We start from the raw sequence: 19595 nt of genomic DNA, 5'->3' as shown, positions 1-19595 counted from the left end.
CTTGTTATTAAATTCGCTGTGACCTGTTGTAGATGAAGTTTTTAATCTGTTTAGTAAGGTAAAAATGCCCGACCCACTAATAACAATTTCAGACATGTCAAAATGCATGGGGAAGTCAGGGCATGCAGCGATGTCTTCGCATTTGGACACTCAACAAAACATGTCATTTAGTAACTGCACACACTATAACTCGGGAACTACGTCACCACCAGAATTAGGATTGTGTCAGGCTGTGAATAGGGATTTATTACGTGCCATAATCACTGTTATTCATAATAAATCATAGCTGTAAACCTGCTGACGTGTGGATTTTAGCAGCATCTGGCATTCTTTGTCACATAATATGTATCTTTGCCATGTCTTGGATTTTTTTTTATTTGCCATTCTATAGAGCGCTTCATTTTATTTATGTGGTGCTGCAGGCGTTTATTGAATGTTTTGTTGCATCTAATGCTGAGAAAAAGGTCGAACATTTTGGTAAGATTTGCAAAGGTGGCTCTAAACATAACCTAGTTCTCTTCAATAGCCAGAGTGTGTCTGCAAAGGTGACTAATTAACGATTATGCCGAGCAATGTTGGCCCTATTGTAGCACCTAATGTGTTTAGTAGCGTTTTCTTTTTTGTTAAAGAGTAATGTTGGCCCTATTGTAGCACCTAATGTGTTTAGTAGTGTTTTCTTTTTTGTTAAAGAGAAGTTAAGCAGACCTACTATAACTGCATGATCAGACAGCCCGTCCAGGTGAGTAATGCCGGAACAGATTAGAGGATCGCTCATAGAGATGAGGAGGAGAAGAAATAAACATTTATTTTTGAAACAGTATCCCGGGTTAAGCCCCAGTTCTACTCTAGGTGGGAGGCCTCCTCATTCCAGGAACCCTCTGTCCTTCGCTGCCTCCTTGGCCCTGGCGACGAAGTGTCATTGTTGTTCCAGGCCCTCGGAGACGAGCTCGGCCTCTCACGTTGCAATGAGGTCTTCGCTTTCTTGCCTAGCGTTATATTCTTTCGGTGAAGGCGATGCGTCTGTATCTAGATGCCATGGACACTCGAGGATCAGGTGCGCCAAGGTGTCTGGTAAGCCGCACATTGGGCAGTGGTATCCTTGTAGCATTGGGCACAGTCTGTGCATGATTATTTCCTTGTAGCATTTGGTATAGTCTGTGCATTAGTATTTCGTGGATGTAAGTTTTACTCTGTAGTCTTCTGAGTGTGGTACTTTCTTCTTCGGTGAGCTTTCGGTGAGGTGGTGGGTGCACCCTGCGTTCCAGCCTGTGATATTGAAGGATTGCTGAGTAGGTGATGGGTACGGTCTCTGCCCCTGCTGATGCAAACCGGCATCTTGAGAGTAGGAAGGGTTGGCCCGGCAGGTGGGGCCTCGGGCCACGGCCTGTGCTGCTTCGTTCCCCTCCAGGCCGTCATGCCCAGGAACCCAGGTCACGCAGGTGTAGGGGATCGGAGCGCTGTCGTGCTTCAATATCTTTAGTGCTTCTGTCAACACTAGACCCTTAGCACAGTTCCTGACAGCTGCTTCAGAATCGAAAAAAACTACAGCTGTGTCCACGCACGTGCTAGTTGCTAGGGCGATCGCCGTGTCTTCTGCAGTCTCAGAGTTTTGTGCACGGACTGTAGCAGACGCTAGCTCTCTGACCGTAGAATCTATGACGTTCAGGGCATAAGCACTTCTTTGCGGGTATTTGGCTGTGTCGGTGTATCTGGCATCCGGATCTTGCCTGTGTCCTTCCCGTAGGGCATCCACTCGGGCTTGTCTTCTTTCCTTGTGGTACGTGAGGTGCATGTTGCATGTAATTGGTGCTATGCACAGGGATTTGCAGATGTTTGGAGGAATTCTTTCTTTTCGGTTCGTGGTGGCCTATAAAGGTCTCACGGTAGCTCAGCCGTTGCAGCACTGATCTCCTCGTGGGCATGAGCTTAAGTCATTCTAACTGACTGGCTTTATGAGCTTCAGCTAATTCTTGCCAGGTGTTGTGTATGCCCATCTTGAGAAGTCTCGTAGTCAAAGCCGTAGATGGTAGGCCCAGGGCAGTTTTGATGGCTTTGCATATTTGAATGTAAATTTTTTTCTACCTCTGATAAGATGTAGAATATTGGGCAGTGTACATGATGAACAGGTTGGGAGAGTAATGAGTTGAGGTAACGTGAAGTGTAGAGAGGAATGAAGGAAAATATGCCATTGAGCGTGAGCAGCTGTGACAGATTCTGTTGTCCAGTTAATAACGGAGAAATTAAAATTACCATAAATGATCAGAGTAGAATGCCAAAACAGCATATGCACTTCATTTAGAATGTTTTGAAACTCGCTTGAAAATGCACAATTTACATCCGGAGGGCAGTAGTATGCACTTATGACAACATTCTTCTAGAGCATTGAAGTGCAATGAAAATGTGCTCTAGGAATGAACGAATGCCAGTTGGAACTGCAAGAAATTATTTTTTTAAAGCTATGAGCATGCCCCCTTCTATGCAGTTGCATCATTCACAACAAAAAGTGTTGTATGCAGATGTGGAAAGAAAAATTTTATAGTAGATGGTATCGTTTAGCCACGTCTTGATTATTACAAGAAGAGATGTCACGCATGAATCAATGAGTGATGAAAGTGACATATATTTTGACATCGCACTTCAACCGCTTGTGCATAAGAATGACAGGTTTGTAGACGTGTTATGGGTGTGTGGCTGCATAAGCTGTCAGTTTCCACACTTGCATAAGATGAAGGTTTGGCTTGTCATTCCAAAGCATGCTGAGACAGACGCACTGCACAGTTTATTTCCGAGTCCCAAACATATGTGTCGTTGTTGACCAAGAGCTTGTTAAAAACCAAGCAAGCTAAGTGTGAGCTTTCTCATACTGACTGCAAATTTTAAAGAATAATAAGAAAATAAATATATCTGTCATCCTGATTGCTGATATGATGTTCCTAAATGATGGAGTAGTGCGAAAGTGACATATTTTATTTGTACATATTGTACTCAACCCACTGCAACAGTAAAAAAAAGGAAAGAAAGGAAGGAAAATGCAATAATGTGAAATTATACAGATGGAGCATCCTTTCTTTTTTCATGCTGAAGTAAACAATCAATATATGCACATGTGAATACGATATGTGCATGCATTAGAATAACTTTCACCAGTCATATTATGTCAGCAACACAGCAAGGTGGGCGAATTGGTTAGGATTTACCTTAGTTTTGGTAACAGCTAGCGCAAAGGTGCGATGAGCAGAAAACGTTATTAAATACACGAGCAGGGCTGTTAATGGTTTGTGAACACTTTTCTGTAACGCTATGTGTTATGTCAGCGTCCACACCGACCAGGCCGGCATGGATAAGCTTACGTTATGATTGAGCTCTTCCGTGTCATTTCACGCGCTGATAACCACGACTTATTACAGTACGGAAGTTTCTCAACGTTTGCTAATCCGGCTTGGGCAAAGCTCCCGTCGTTGTGTGCCACCGTACGTCCGCCGTACGCGATGCCGGCCGGGAAATAATAGATTGACTTTTGGATGGTACGTACGCTCGCTGCGTGGCTGCGTGAGGGCACCCCGCAGGTGAAGGGCATGGGAAATAGCCCATCCTTACTACGCGGGGTTCGATATGTGACCTGTGATTAGCCCGAGGATTCTTAGATTAACTGCGTAGCAGCTACGCGGCCCAATGCTTCGCGCTGCCCGATTGTAGATGGTGGACATTGTAACATATTTTAATTTCGCTTGCGTTTCGCTCGCGCAAGAACTTTCCGCGACTCGCTGACTTCCCGTCTGTCGCCAATGAATGTTCCCCGGCCAGACGCTCTCAAGCCCGGCCCGGGCGCGATCGAGTCAGCAATCGCTTGCCTGCCCCGAGCATCCTTGGACCGAGTTTGGCATATGCGGCCGACAACGCTTTCTGTCTGGCCAGCGCTAGTAGTAAAATCATGTTTTGTCAACAATTAAGTTAGCGTGTTGACGGTACGTGAAACGTCGGTCGCTTCCGTATCGCAGCTGTGTTGGCAATCGCTTTTTTTTTATTTGTTACACAATAGGTGCAATTGCCATCACTTTATTCTGACGGTTATGCTATGAGCAGGCAGGCCGGATTGAGGTGCCGTGTTCGCTAGGGCCTTTCCTTGCCGTGCTACGCGTACACTGTCCCCGATAGGTCGTTTATATGGATGGTAGGTAATAATATTAACCATAACCCCGAGAAATGAATCCGTTGACATACTGGCCCTGAAGATAGGTTCCTGTTTGCCGAATCGCACCGTATGTATGTATGTATGTATGTATGTATGTATGACTCGGTCGAATTGGCACGTACAGCTGAGAGGCTCTCATGAGATATGCTCGCCGACGACATGCCGATGAAGTGCTGTTTAGTATTTTTCTCGCACACAACTGTGTAAATGAACTTCCTATTAGCGTGTAGACGAATGATGAGGGCGGCATATAGGTACAGTACCGTACATATTCGCCTGAAGAGGAACATTACAAATGTGCACATGGTATTCATATTTTATTAATTTAATGATGATATATGTGGGTTGTGTGCACCTTTAGGGTGTAGTGTAATCCTCAATGTAGGAATAAAGTTTTAAAAACACAACAACAAAATTTCTTGTCATATGACCAACTGAGTAAAATCTGCTTTTCAAATGAACAAACATACCCCACAGGAATGCCACTTGTAGCTTTTTCAACTGAGCTACCGCATTTTTAGTCACATATACAGCTAGGGTATGCAATTCAATTTTAAAACATGGCTTAATTAGTAAAAAGCTTGCATAATCTTGAGCACAGTTAATGCATCAGAGGTGCAGCCTTAGTTACTGTACACATTGCATAATCTGCACACTGCAGAGCATTTGCATATTCTGTTTTGTACTTTCTTCTGCATGTGGCTGCAAGCCTTTGTTTTCAAGAGTGCACCTAAGAAGGAAAGTGTTTGTGCTTGGTTTGGATGATGCACTTCGGTGGCCAAGAGAAGAAACATGCAAATTATAATATTTTTTTATTGAGATAGCTGCATTGGACCAGCAGGACCTACCTTTCATACCATGATTAGGGCAAGGCCGATGGTACCTGACAAAATCCAGAAAATGTATCATCCACTCTAAGTAATTGGTGAGCAAGCTTCAATACCATGAGGGGCCAATGAGCCTTGGCTTTGGTATGACAGGAACTGTCTTGAAAATACCGAAACATATGTGCGTAAGGGACAGGAGTTGCCTCTGTCTGAAACCTACTGATGACTCCATTATAAACGTAAGCAGCAGTGCTTGTGCCATGCCCTGCTGCTTAATTTCAGAGAGACTAAGAGATGAACGAAAGGCATAGATAGAAACATTAAGAGGAGCATTATTTATGTTCTTTTGCAATATCATGCTGCACTTACCACAAATTATAAACACTGCAATAGTTGTCTCTAGCTTGCTCATTTTAATAATGGTTCCATTCACAGTCTCAACTCAACAGCATAACGCAACATATTAACTTATTGCACTAAAGTCTGAGAGTGTGTTGGTTACATATACTACATTTGGTTACATTTACGTATACTGGATGAGTGAGGGGCATATGAACACACTTAGTGCTGCTTTCCAACTGAGATTATTCAATCCATTGAGCAACCTGATTCTAAACTTTCGCAGATGACTGTTCAAGTCAGTGCACATACATTTGCCCACATTTACTGTTTGTTCTATATTGATTTGTCTTTTACGAGTAATCACGGTGGATTATAAGGGATATTACAATTAAACATTGAAGGCCATAATTATGAAAATAATATGGCCTTTGAAAACAAAAAGCATAGACAGGCCACCAAAATGACAGCAAAAATAAAGAATAAATTAATTGTTTGTATAAAAAAAAGCCTAATAAACTTATTAAACCGCCCATGACATGCCTCTTAATTGGCTCTTGAAAGTTGAGCTCCAAGACTGGCATGCTGTGTATATCACTGACAGTAAGCAACGGACTAGCAATACCAGAGTAACAGGAGGATTACCCATTGCAATCACCTCTGAAAATTTAGTCAATGAAGTTAGAGAGTTCTTCTAAATCACCTTTCTAACAGCGGAGTAACACTGTACCATTTTGGAACAATACATTTGCGTTTCTCTGACATGACCCAAATACCTCAAATGGATCCCGGCACATACGGGAGAGCCCTCCCAACCTCAATGAGAAGGCCGACCGAGCCGCGTGAGAACTAACCCACCACGTCTCGGACAGTGACGGCCCAACACCCCGCAACCCCCGGGGAAAGGGGAAGGACTGCGGGGAGACGACGACAACGAAGTAGCGATACGAGACAACAGGGACAGACTGGTCACGTACCACGACATACTGACACACTATACGAAACAAGGAGAAACATACCCACAACCCCGCAAACAACTCGACAGGTTTCAAGAAACAGATTGGAGGAGGTTGCAAGCCAAGAACATTCCGAAACCGAGTACATTTAAACAGAGTAAATTCAACGCAATACCCAGACGCGAGCTGCAAGTTCTGCAAGCACGAACACGCAGACATGGCACAGATCTCATGGAAGTGCACACAGATCAGATCGATAAATGTAGAGCACAAGGTAGAACCAGACCTTCTCGAGGAGTGATAGCTAAGCGCTCGACTAGCTCGGCACTGCACGACCAACTATGGGCTATCCAGTGGGCCCGGGCAGCGGTGGGAAGGCTATGCCTCACCGCACATAATGCCCGGGTGGCCTGAGCCTGGGCTGGAAACCTTGCAGATCCTTTTCTCATTAAAGTTATTTCCGTATGTCCCTCCCTGGCTCAAAAAAATTTACCTTCCTAAACGCCATGTGCATCTTTAGAGGCATGACTTATAGAGATACACTGGCAATTTTATCTCTCCGCCATGGATGCTAAAAAATCTTAAAAGGCACAATGCTACTCGCTGATAGATGCTTCATTTCAAAGAACATTTGCCCCTTTTTATACACAATGCTTTGTTTAAGGTCACATTCAGAGCAAGTGAAAATCACAATTAGGCCTATAATTCCCTGCCTGTAATGATACTTTGTACAAACTTGCTGTGAAACAGTATTGCATGAAGCTACACTGACTCTCTACAACTGCAGAAGATTACTCTTTTCATTCAGGCAGCAGTGACATTTCTTTCCATTCATAATAAGTGAGTCAAGATGCCTGTGCTCACATCATTAAAATTACGTGTTTCCTGATAATAAATTGCAGTTAAGAATACTGCGTCCTTGACAGTGCTTGCAAAATTGATGCAGCAATGGCTGTCAAATTTGAGCGTAAAAGCATGTGTCGCATCAGAGCTAACTTTTTGGGGTAGAAAGACAGTAAGTGAGCCGGCACAAGAGGTGCGGGTAGATACATGTTCTTGATGTTGTTGTGTTCTTTGTTATCTGCCATGGCATTGAAAAGGCCAGAGATGTGTCCCTGTACCTAGTGTAAGCAAGCATTAAAAGTGAGTAGTTGTGAAGCTTGTGTATCTTCTGACAAAGCTATGTGGCTTTACTGTCTTGCTGCAGCTGTTAAATGGCACTCAAGGAATTGGTGTGTCTGTATTTGGGTGATGTTCGATAAAAATGAGGCTGCCTCATTGGTGTCATGTGTGACTTTACCGTGTACTAGCCCCGTTCTGCAGACTCTTGTCATATATGGTATGAAGCTCAAGTAGAGTTGCAGACATCCATTGTATATTCTTTATTTTTATAAAGAGGGAAGTACTTAAGGCTGACTGATACTATGCTTCCATCTACTGTAATAGCAGCATCTGTACAAAATGCATTGGTCCAAAGGAACATCAGTGTACAGCCGTGTGATGGCCTTAAGTCTGCTCTTGCACCCAAGCAATCAGAAGTGACTGCAACATGCAACCTCTTTAATTCACATGCTCATTCACATTTAATTAGCAATGCTGCCGTGGTGTTCACCTGGGCATGTTCTTGAGCGAACAGAAAGAGAGCAGCTATTGCCCTCATCACGTTCTGATTAATGATCTCAATCTGGTCCCTCTGCTTCGGTGAGGGCCAGTATAACTGAGCCTGATAAATAATATGTGGCTGGAGTACAGACCAAACAACATTACTGGCTATTTCGGTACAATCTTCTCCACATTTAGAAGCAATCCGTCATATCAGGTGGAAGGTTGACACTGGTGTCTTCTTTATTTTGCCCAGCCAATTTGATCTTGTTCCGGATTGGCGAACATCGAGACCAATTGAGGATCCGTACTTCTATTTCTTGTAACAAGGACCAGTGCCGGTAGCCAGGAATATTTTGGTGCGTGTGTTGGGGGGGGGGGGGGTCGAGGAGGGCAGGGGGCAGGTGAGCATTGTCTGCACATCGTCCTATGCCAGGTAAACAGAAATGTTGGGTTCGGGGGCAAGGAGTTACGTTCCCGGTGTAGAGCATGCTGCAAGGCAACGCCGGTCTAGCCTGGTGTGGTTGGAAACGCCTTTCTCAAAGTAATTGCCAATAATTGTTAGAAAGCTATATTGTGGCTACTTTTCCTTGCAGCAAGGTGTGTATTGTCCAAAATGAGTGATGCACGAAAGATGGATGTCGCTGCACCTATTGCTGCCTGCAAATGTGAGTCACCATTCAGGAGCGCAGCAGTACTGGACGATAGTGCTAGTAAATTTACATAATTAGCAAGGCTTCATTATGCATACACTGCAGTTAAATGTCATTTTTCATTAAAATGGCTGTGACATATGAGTAGGCTTTGTTTTTTGTGGCCATTATCTGACTTTCGTGCACCCCCTGGATGGGCTGTATTATTCTTGCATCCCTCTGACAACAAACATTTGCTTGTGAGTACTTCTTCCTACCTTTATTACTAATTTCTTTTCTTGATACTCAGATCCCCGTCTTTGCAATGTGGCCTCTGGCTGTTTATGTTCTTAGGAATGCAGGCTTGTATGATGTTAACATATCTGAAAAGAATCAGTATACACACTGAATACTAGAATTATAGAAAGCCACTGCTGTAAAATTAATGGTCAATCTCGGAAAGGGTCAGCTGAATTGGCCACAATGAATAATTTAGTGAAGCTGTAAAAGCTGCTTTTCTGAATAAATTTTCCAAGACAAATACAGCAATATGCGTGTCGTGTTTGACGAGAATTCACAATTACCTGAAGCATATTTGCATTGAGAATTAGTCCCAGGTGCTACAAGCACACTTAATGCAGAAGCTTGAAAGCAGTACAGTTACAGCCACACACCTGTACCACGTGGAATAAAAAAAATCCCACATGGTAGCACACTACTCTCCGAGTCAAAAAACAAACACATGTTGTCATTTATTGAAATTGCTCTTTATTTTTAAAAGTTCAATTCACAACAAGTTTCTACAGAGTGTATTAATGTTTATGTCGGTTTCCATATTACATGCGCCTCTGTGGCAACAAAATGCTGCACATACGCGATCAGTCATGCATGCCCTCCTACATAGAGTGCATGTTCTGAATATTTATGGAAACTGAGTGAATCAAGTGACATGTGACTCATCTGTAGTTGCAGGTAAACTTGATGGCTGATAGCACTAAGGGCAAGTAATAGTAGTATAAACTTTATTTCTCTTAGCGGTTTGAGCGGTCGGTGCGTCCCTCAGTTCAAGGCTCCACTGATCTCTGTGGTTTGCTGGGCTTGATCGAGAAGAGCTCTCTGGCTCTCAGCATCTCCACTAGTAAGCCAAACATCCCAGTGCCTGTTACTTGGAACTTGCGCCGTAAGGGGCGAATTGGAATTTAGAGGCTGTAGTTTATACATTCATGTTACGTCCCTAGCGAAAATTCCCAATAGAAAAACCAATAGCCTATTGGGTTATTGACACCTATTGGTCTATTGGTTTTGTATTTGCCTATTGGTTCTGTATTTGCCTATTGGAACTATATTGGCCTATTGGAACTATATTGGGCTATTGGAACTATATTGGGCTATTGGAACTATATTGGGCTATTGGAACTATATTGGGCGATTGGAACTATATTGGGCTATTGGTAATGTATTTGCTTTGTACTTGCCTATTGGATCATTGACACTTATTGGTCACTTATTCGCCTATTGGAATTAGTCCTGTATAAGTGTGTCGTCGGTGTCCGTCTTCATGCAGAGGGTCTGCAATGTGGCAACACCCCCTAGTATAATCAGCAGAGTGGATGATTGAGGCATATATATGTACAATATATTCTCCATATCAAAATTACATATGTTTCTTATGGCCTTTCATAATATATGGGATCTTGCAGGCGACTACTTTGCCAAGGCAACTTTGTCTTGTTGCAATTTCTTGCACGTTGCTGCATCGGCGCTCAAGGTAGTGCCTGAAAAATGCTGAAAATAAAATGGGGCCAAGAAATGAGAAACTGAAGCACTTTCTTTTAATCTATCAAAGCTTAATTTCAATTGCAAAGTATTAGTATAGAAAGTTGGGAACACAGTGAGAAATTATCTAGACCTTTATTTCACTGCAAATCTGCACGATGTTGCAACAGATTAAATACATGGTCTTGGCTTGTAGCGCGAAGTGAACACGGACACAGAAAGGAGCAGACTGTTTGCTCCTTTCTGTGTCCGTGTTCACTTCGCGCTACAAGCCAAGACCATGTTACCGTACCAACTCGCCCAGCTGTCTATCCTATAGATTAACTACAGCAAAAGATTGCATGTATGCACCAGTTATAGCATCTTAAGTGGGTTAGAGCATACCTTTCAGAACATCATATTTTATTGCATCCAAGGGTGGCTTGGCCTCCGTTTTTGTCCTATTTGATGCAGCGCCAGTGACACTTCTGTTCATGAGGCCGGCAGTCGAATATACTTGCACGCTGGCCTCACGAACAAAAATGCCATCTTTTGGGCGCTGCATCAAATGTCCATAGATTGACTTCTGCAGCCACACGCCGCTACCCAGGAACACCTGAAATGATAAAACAATCGCAGCAATATTATCACATACCAACATTTACTACTGCAACAGAAAATTAAACAATGCAATACTATTTTTCAATAATTGTTTATGTCATTGCTGTCGCTAGATTGTGCTGTAATGTAATTACCGATCAACATAGAAGGCAGCTACTTGTAGACATTTGCATGCAGCGTTTTACAGTTATCAAGGGAAAGAACGTTGGCCTTGGCTAGTGTGTGCAGGCAAACGAAACAACAATGAAAGAAAAAAAGTAAAGCGAAAAAAATGCATGAGATGAGTACACAGGTCAAGCGCTCAGTTATGAATAAACTCGCCCCAAAAAATGTTTTGCGAAGAAACAACAGTTACATGCAGTTAAATATTGGCACCAACTTCTGACCTTGTACAATAAGCACATTTTTTTAGCTCTGTTGATTTCTGTAATTACTATTTGATTCCAGCAAAATGCTTTGCTAGGCTAGAAGTGCTCTATCCTATCACCCTTCATTTCTTTTTTCTTCTGCTTCCATCATGTCCTTATTTCATTGTATGGAGCTACACAGTAAACAACACACAATACTCACCAAAACCAAGGGCAGCAGAATCAAGTACAAGTTATATAAATGACAAGGAAGATCGAGCATGTCAGAGTAACAAATCGCCTCAATATTTCAGTACTAAAGCACCAAAACAGAGTAAGAGCAGGACAACTGACCATTCATCACCTGTACTTTGAAACAAAAGAAATTTAAGTGAAGTGTAATTAGCACAAACCTCGTTCCCAATCGGTGAATACAGCTTTGTACCTTCCACCATCTCGCTATCAGCACCCTCCCAGCTTGCTTCGGCCTCTGCTGCAGACTGTGGCCTGGTGGGTGATGACTGTTCAATTGTGGGTGCAGCAGGTGATACATGCTCTGCTCCCTCAGGGGAAACCTGTACCTGTGGTGTTTTCTTGTGTGCGGAGTATTTCGCAACCACTGTTGTGCAGGAGCCGGGTTGATGCTCCCGAGACAGCATGCGGTTTTCTGTGCAAAGAAACACATGGTGGTACTCAATGGAAAATAACTGTTTTTGCTGAACAACTTTCGACATTCACATACCACATGTGTTCAGTATAACTGAAAGAGATGACAAGCAACAGCCAAATATGTGCATCTTAGTAGCTAGCAATAAAAGTTTACCGTTGCAAATGGAATAAAAGCTGCTATAAAATGCAAACCTGCCCTAAAAATCTTGCTACACAATGCTTTTTCAAGCATTTCCACTCGTTTGTTGAGGTTTTCATTTTCAGATTGGAGCTGCTCATTTGTCGCTTTCAGCAGGCTATTTTCCTGGTCCACCCGCTTGGACTCAGCTTTCCAGTCTGTTTCACTATGGCCAGTTGTGGCAAACAGTGCTTCCATTTGCTCCTGCTGAAACGCTGCCTCGGCTTCTCTCTTCTTTGACTTCAACCACTTCGCAGCCTTTTTCATTACCTACATTTAAAACGGCAATAGAGAAATGTGACCAGGTAATATTTACTCACTTTTACAGGGCAAAAACTTGAATAGAGAACTTGTGAAACAGAAAAATTACAGCATGAGCATATGCATAGCAGGCTGTTATGAAAATGTAGTCATTTTCCCAGTAGAAGCAAATTATTTGATACGTCAAGATGTCCTAAAGCTGCTCCATGGAGAAAGAAACTGTGGTTTTTTTCAGAAAACTCTTTCATCAATGAATTTTATTCACTGATATGTTGTTTTACGAGATGGTTATGTGACTATCATACCGTACGCATGCCACTAAATGTCAACGTAAAGATGGCCTAAAATAAATTAAGCTAGGGCAGTATAAGGCCATGAGATATACATTATGTGTCACCGTTGTAATTTTTTAACGATATCACGCGAGCGTCGACCGTACGGGGTGTCAGCGGCCTAGTAGCAGCGAGATAGGTGGGATTGCCAACTTTGTGTGCGGTCGTGCGAGACGAATTGTAGTTCGAATGTATTGTGCTGTGTTCGCTTCAGGGGTGCCTCTCACCACTAGAAGGTCACTGACACGCCATGCGGTCGATGCTCGCGCGATACCATTAAAAAATGCGAGGGATATCGCAATCAGTATTGAATTAAACATATAGACATATTAGTTGACCATCATGTGGCTCTTATAATGATACTTTAACGAACTCACCAAACAATCGCAGCACTTGGGCCTTGAAGTATCCTTCTTGTTGCTCGTCTTTCCAGTATACTTGCCATTTTGTTTTGTCGAAATCGAAGACGCTTTTCGCTGTGAAATTCTTAATCTGGTCGACATTGACAACGACCTTCATGTCATCATCGCGGAAGCGCACAAGAGCAAACATAATTGATGCTTAGTGAAGTATCAAGATACCAGCCTGTACGTGCAGTGAACGCTTCAGTACACAGAGCGACTGAACTGACAGCGACTCAGCTCAACAGGGCTGCCGGCTGGGCTTGTCTTCGTTCGGCCGAGCGTGGATAGCGCGATAGCGGCCGACCATGCGCCGCATGGTGGTCGGCCGCGTTTGCACATTCACGTTTTCTCCCACTGTATATCTATAGAACAATTTCTATTGCTCAGCGTAAATGTCTTTCAAATGTTCAATATTATAGGAATGTTTTTTTAGTTTACAACTTGGCTGAGTCACGTTAACCAAGGAAGATATTGGGAAAAAAAATTCAGCGTCGCCACACTGTGCACCGCTGCACTTTTAATGTGGACTGGTTCTTGTGGGTTGTGGTCTGTGGCGCACTGGTGTTTCCTTCGCAAGCACCGTGCCCCACGTGTTCCTGCAAGTTTTCTCTTACACCACGTGCGTCTCGCCGCCCTCGTTGGATTATCTTCGTTTCAAAGCTATATATCGATGGCTGGCGGTGATCCAGAAGTTGAGTGCTCCGCTCACCCTCGCTTAAAGAAGCGGAAGCAGTATTTGGAGCCTGGTGAACCTTTCGTGGTTCCACGAACAACGCTCCGGTTCCAGGCAAGCGGCTCCAGCACGGTCTTAGCCCCTCACCAGACTCCAAACGCAGAGCCAGCAGATTGCTGCTCGGCGAGAGATGGTGCACTTATGTCAGAAGAGAGTGATGTTTGTCACCATCAGTCAACACGTTGTGCCGACGATGCATGCGCGGAGGAGCGAGCTAGCACGCACAGTGCAGATGTTGAAGACTACGGAGTGGATACGGAGGACGCTGCCTACGGCGCAAGCGATGAAGACACCCCAAGTGATGAAGACACCGCAAGCAATGTGGAGGACTTCCTGAAGCTGTTTTCTAATGAACGTTTGCCGAACTCCGAGTTAAGTGTTGCCGATGCAATGGTCGTGTTAATGGCATATTCGGCATCAGCTGGTTTGAATTGGAGTGATATGGAGAAGCTTTTTCACGAGATGAACCTTCTACTGGGAGCTGACGGGCTGCCGTCATCGCAGTATTTGCTGCGAAAGGCCTGGAGGAACTGGCAAGGGCAGGTGGTTAGACGCCACTACTGCACATCGTGCAGTTCTCCTGCTGCACATCGGACTCGGCGAGATTTCGTTTGCACAAACTGTGACTCTCAGAATTCAGCGCACAATTTCTTTGCAATATTGAACTAAAAAAAACAAATTGAAGTTTTGCTTGAAAAGAAGGAATTAGCCGTGACACTGCTGGATACTCTTCGCAAGAAAAATCGAGGCGGGAGCCCATCACAGAGTTCTGGCGATCCAACTGTATTGACGGACATCATGGATGGTGCCTTGTACCAAAAGCACATGGAAGGCTGCCAGTGGAGTGATATATCCCTCACATTCAACACTGATTGCGCCAAAGTATTCAACTGTAACAAGACAGCCTTGTGGCCCATCCAATGCGTTATCAATGAGCTACCGGTAGCATTGCGTTGGAGAAATGTTTTACTAGGTGGTCTCTGGTTTGGAAAAGGACACCCGGAGATGAGTAAATTTTTAGAAGTTTTTGTGAAGGAGGTGCTTGAGACAGGTTCCATAAAGTGGCAATGCAATGAAGAAAAGCTGGAGTCAAGGATTGAAGTGATTTGCTGCTGTGTGGATGCACCAGCACGTGCAGCTGTCCTGAACTCAAAGCAGTTCAATGGGTATTTTGAATACAGCTTTTGTCTACACAAAGGCGAAAGATACAAAGGTAAGCCACTGTTACGTTTTTCGTCTATATAAACGTTGCTTACACTGCATGTCAGAGCAACTAGCAACATTTTTCTTCTCTATAAATGCTGCTAACACTGTATGTCAGAGCAACTAGCAGTGGTTCAGTTTCTGTATATTGGCCATTTAGTGCAAACTCAGTTATCTGAATTACGCAGCTAACAACGATTCCCGTAGTGTTTGTTGTTACTGAATAGCCTGTTCTCCTTCGTGTGAATTTTATGTCCAGAATATAAGTATAAATTCTCTGCCGCCTTATATATAGCACAACCGAGGGGTGGAGGGGCTCGGTTGTTTGTGTTTGGACCGCTTCCCCTGCCCGAGGCATGCAAGCCCTCAGTAGCGAGAGTGCAACAAGAGCCCCTCTGCCTCTGAAGGCTACTCTGGACCTACCCCTGCCTTAGCTGTGTGCTGTCAATCGTATATACTGCAATGAAACTGTTGTTAAGACTTTGTTATTTTGTGCTGTACTCTGAATAGTATGATTACTTTAATATTTCAGGGTCCATGAAGTATCCAGTGCTGGGAAGTCAAGTGCCAGCTGTACGCACTACAAGTCAGGTCAAGTCGGACATCCGAGTGGCCCTGTCAACTGGTGAACCTTCACATGGTGTCAAAGGACCCACACCACTTGCACAGCTTCCAAAATTCGATTTAGTGTGGGGAGCATGCCTTGATTACATGCATGCAGTCCTTGAAGGGGTTACCAAACAACTCGTGGAAATTTGGCTAAGTCATGTGCAGTCACTCGCATACATTGGGGAGCCATCAAAGTCTCAAAGAGTGACTGCACGACTGTTGCACCTAAGGCCACCTCAATTTTTTACTCGATTGCCACGTACACTGGATGACCGCAGCATGTGGAAGGCTAGTGAATGGAAGTGGTGGCTTTTATTTTATGCAGTTCCATGCCCTGACGGTATACTACCAAAACAGTACCATGAGCACCTGTGCCTCCTCGTCAATGACATTTTTCTTTTACTGAAGGACCAAATTTCTAAAGATGACCTCAAAGGAGCCACGGATAACCTATCCAAATTCGTTTACAAGGTTGAAGAGCTGTATGGAAAGTCAGCTATGACATTTAATGTCCATCAGCTGCTCCACCTTCCGCAGAGCGTACGGCAGCTCGGGCCTTTATGGTCTCATTCAACATTCGTGTTTGAATCTGGAAACGGCACATTGTTGAACATGATTAGTGATGCGAACGGAGTGCCACTGCAGGTTCTCGAACGTTTCGCAATGCGCCACCAACTTTCGAAGCTGCTGCAATCCATGGCTTTTTCTGAGAAGGCACGTGCATTTTGCCAAAAAATGACTGCTGCCTGTGCTTTAGAGAGCCCGCCAGACAAGCCACTAGGCAAGGGCTTGTTTTCAACCGAAATTTCAAGTGCAGAGACCGTTTTCATTGAAAAATTGGGCTACTGTCCAAAGAATGTTGTGGGGCACAAAAGGGTATGCCTGAAAGGACAAGTTTTCCATGTGCATACCTACCAAAGGGCAAAAACAACATGCAACTCGTATTTGAAATCTAAAAATGGTGAGCACCACATACTGACCAATGTTTTAGTACTGGAAGATGGTACGTGTGTCCTTCTGTGTCGGAAGCTTATATGTCGAAAGCGCAAGATAGTGAACCACATGCACATCTGGACTGATGTTGGGGATGAAGTGCTTTTGTATGGTGCGGAAGTGGACCGAGTTTGTGTTGCGATAAAAGTTGGTAAAACACTTTACATTGCTGACATCCCTAACATGCATGAACGGGATTAGGTGCAACGGTCTCAGAAATCGCAGCATATCTGTTTTTACAGCAATACTTTTGATAGGCTCACTCCCTTAGACATTTTCGCATCTGCCAGTGTTCGCCGCTGGAATTCCAGAAGGCACTGCCAGAATCATCAGCCTGGTTACGCCCACTGCAGGGCAAAGGCCTCTCCCATACTTTTCCAACTACCCCGGTCATGTACTAATTGTGGCCTTGTTGTCGCTGCAAACTTCTTAATCTCATCCATCCACCTAACTTTCTGCGCCCGCCCCCTGCTACGCTTCCTTTCACTTGGAGTCTAGTCCGTAACGCTTAATGACCATCGGTTATCTTCCCTCCTCATTAGATGACCTGCCCATGGCCGCTTCATTTTCTTGATTTCAACTAAGAAGTCATAAACTCGCATTTCTTCCCTCATCTAATCTGCTCTTTTCTTATCCCTTAACGTTACACTCATCATTCTTCTTTCCATAGCTCGTTGCGCCGTCCTCAATTTAAGCAGAACCGTTTTCGTAAGCCTCCAGGTTTCTGCCCCGTACAAGAGTACTGGTAAGACACAGCTGTTATACACTTTTCTCTTGAGGGATAATGGCAACCTGCTGTTCATGATCTGAGAATGCCTGCCAAACGCACCCCAGCCCATTCTTATTCTTCTGATTATTTCCGTCTCATGATCCGGATCCGCCGTCGCAACCTGCCCTAAGTAGATGTATTCCCTTACAACTTTCAGTGCCTCGCTGCCTATTGTAAATTGCTGTTCTCTTCCGAGACTGTTCAACATTAATTTAGTTTTCTGCAGATTAATATTTAGACCCACCCTTATGCTTTGCCTCTCCAGGTCAGTGAGCATGCATTGCGATTGGTCCCCGGAGTTACTAAGCAACGCAATATCATCAGCTAATCGCAAGTTACTAAGGTATTCTCCATTAACTCTTATCCCCAATTCTTCCTAAACCAGGTTTCTGAATACCTCCTGTAAACACGCTGTGAATAGCATTGGAGAGCTCGTAGCTCCCTGCCTGACGCCTTTCTTTATTGGAATTTTGTGGCTTTCGTTATGGAAGACTACAGTGGCTGTGGAGCCGCAATAAATATCTTTCAGTATTTTTACATACGGCTCGTCTACACCCTGATTCCGTAATGCCTCCATGACTGCTGAGGTTTCGACAGAATCAAACGCTTTCTCGTAATCAATGAAAGCTATATATAAGGGTTGGTTATATTCAGCACATTTCTCTATCAGCTGATTGATAGTGTGAATATGGTCTATTGTTGAGTAGCCTTTACGGAATCCTGCCTGTTCCTTTGGTTGACAGAAGTCTAAGGTGTGCCTGATTCTATTCGCGATTACCTTAGTAAATACTCTGTAGGCAACGGACAGTAAGCTGATCGGCCTATAATTTTTCAAGTCTTTGGCATCCCCTTGTTTATGGATTAGGATTATGTTCGCGTTCTTCCAAGATTCCGGTACGCTCGAGGTCATAAGGCATTGCGTATACAGGGTGGCCAGTTTCTCTAGAACAATCTGCCCACCATCCTTCAACAAATCTGCTGCTACCTGATCCTCCCCAGCTGCCTTCCCCCTTTGCATATCTCCCAAGGCATTCTTTACTTCTTCCGGCGTTACTTGTGGGATTTCAAATTCCTCTAGACTATTCTCTCTTCCATTATCGTTGTGGGTGCCACTGATACTGTATAAATCTCTATAAAACTCCTCAGAATTTTATAAAGATAATAAAAAAATATGCAGATCCCACGCATATTACAATAATAAAGATGTTATAGCAAAAATTTTGCTTCTTGAACACCTTATATTTTTGTGTGTGTACCATGATACATGTGCGCTCTGCGTGTTTAACATGCTTGTTGCTGAAATGTCTTTTTTGAATATATGCAAGGAACTAAATGTAACTTGTCCATGTTCAGTTATTCCTGTGTATAAATGCAGTTTTTCTCTTTTTGGTATCTGCAACACATACTGGAAATGATGTGTGCTATCCATGCATAACCGTAACCCTTCACTGTGCAAGTGACATTAGTATCTCTCTGAATCTGCATTTGTGCCCATATAATAAATGTATTTTTGTAAAGTTTGATCGTTGTTTGTGTCATTGCCAGCAATTTTTGGCAGCCTTCTCGTAGAATGTAACACTAGCTTGCCTGTGTCTGCATGATGCCGTTGCTTTTGGGATACTACTTAGACAACAGGCACTTGTAGCTAGGAAGCACCACGTAGTGATGAACAAGAATATACATATTCCAGCCTGTATTGTTGCAACAAGCAGCTGCCACCTGCTCGACCATTTTGATTTTTTTTATTTGTCCTATAAAAGCTACTATATCCAACACCTACATGGCCCTTTTTCTAATACATGTACAAGATCAGAATTATAGCTATCAGTTCTGTCTATCTGTTGCACTCCAATTTGCCTTCAGTAGACCAATAGCTGAGAATTTTATTACTTTTGTTCTGCTAACAGAAAAGTAGTTATTGGCCATCAGATGATGCAGTCTTATCAGAAATGGCTAGTGAACCAATCTCCCTCTTAGCCATGCATATCAACAAGGTGAATACAGCTGTCATTTATAACGTACCGACTCTCTTGATCTAAAAAGGGACCAATAACTGCCTGCTATTGGACTGACACACCTTCTAACGGTTTAACAAGACATAGATAGGTGGAAGTTATCGGACTGATACACTCTCTGTTAGTCCCATAAGAGACGAATAGGTGGCAGCTAGTGG

At 43.6% G+C, this 19595-nt stretch overlaps 1 protein-coding gene across 1 annotated transcript; it reads right to left on the bottom strand.

Annotated features, from left to right (window-relative positions):
• Positions 1–10162: 10162 nt before the first annotated feature.
• On the bottom strand, positions 10163–12004 carry LOC126526190 (BEN domain-containing protein 5-like). Its single transcript, XM_050174131.3, has 3 exons — positions 11685–12004; positions 10709–10919; positions 10163–10333 (listed from the first exon to the last, which is right to left on the bottom strand). The coding sequence occupies exons 1-3, from the start codon at positions 11928–11930 to the stop codon at positions 10203–10205; spliced, it is 588 nt and encodes a 195-aa protein (XP_050030088.3). The 5' UTR covers positions 11931–12004; the 3' UTR covers positions 10163–10202.
• Positions 12005–19595: the final 7591 nt, after the last annotated feature.

This window comes from Dermacentor andersoni, chromosome 8 (genome assembly GCF_023375885.2).
Source record: "Dermacentor andersoni chromosome 8, qqDerAnde1_hic_scaffold, whole genome shotgun sequence".
In the NCBI taxonomy this organism is placed as follows: domain Eukaryota; kingdom Metazoa; phylum Arthropoda; class Arachnida; order Ixodida; family Ixodidae; genus Dermacentor; species Dermacentor andersoni.
This window is presented reverse-complemented; position numbering and strand designations above follow the sequence as displayed.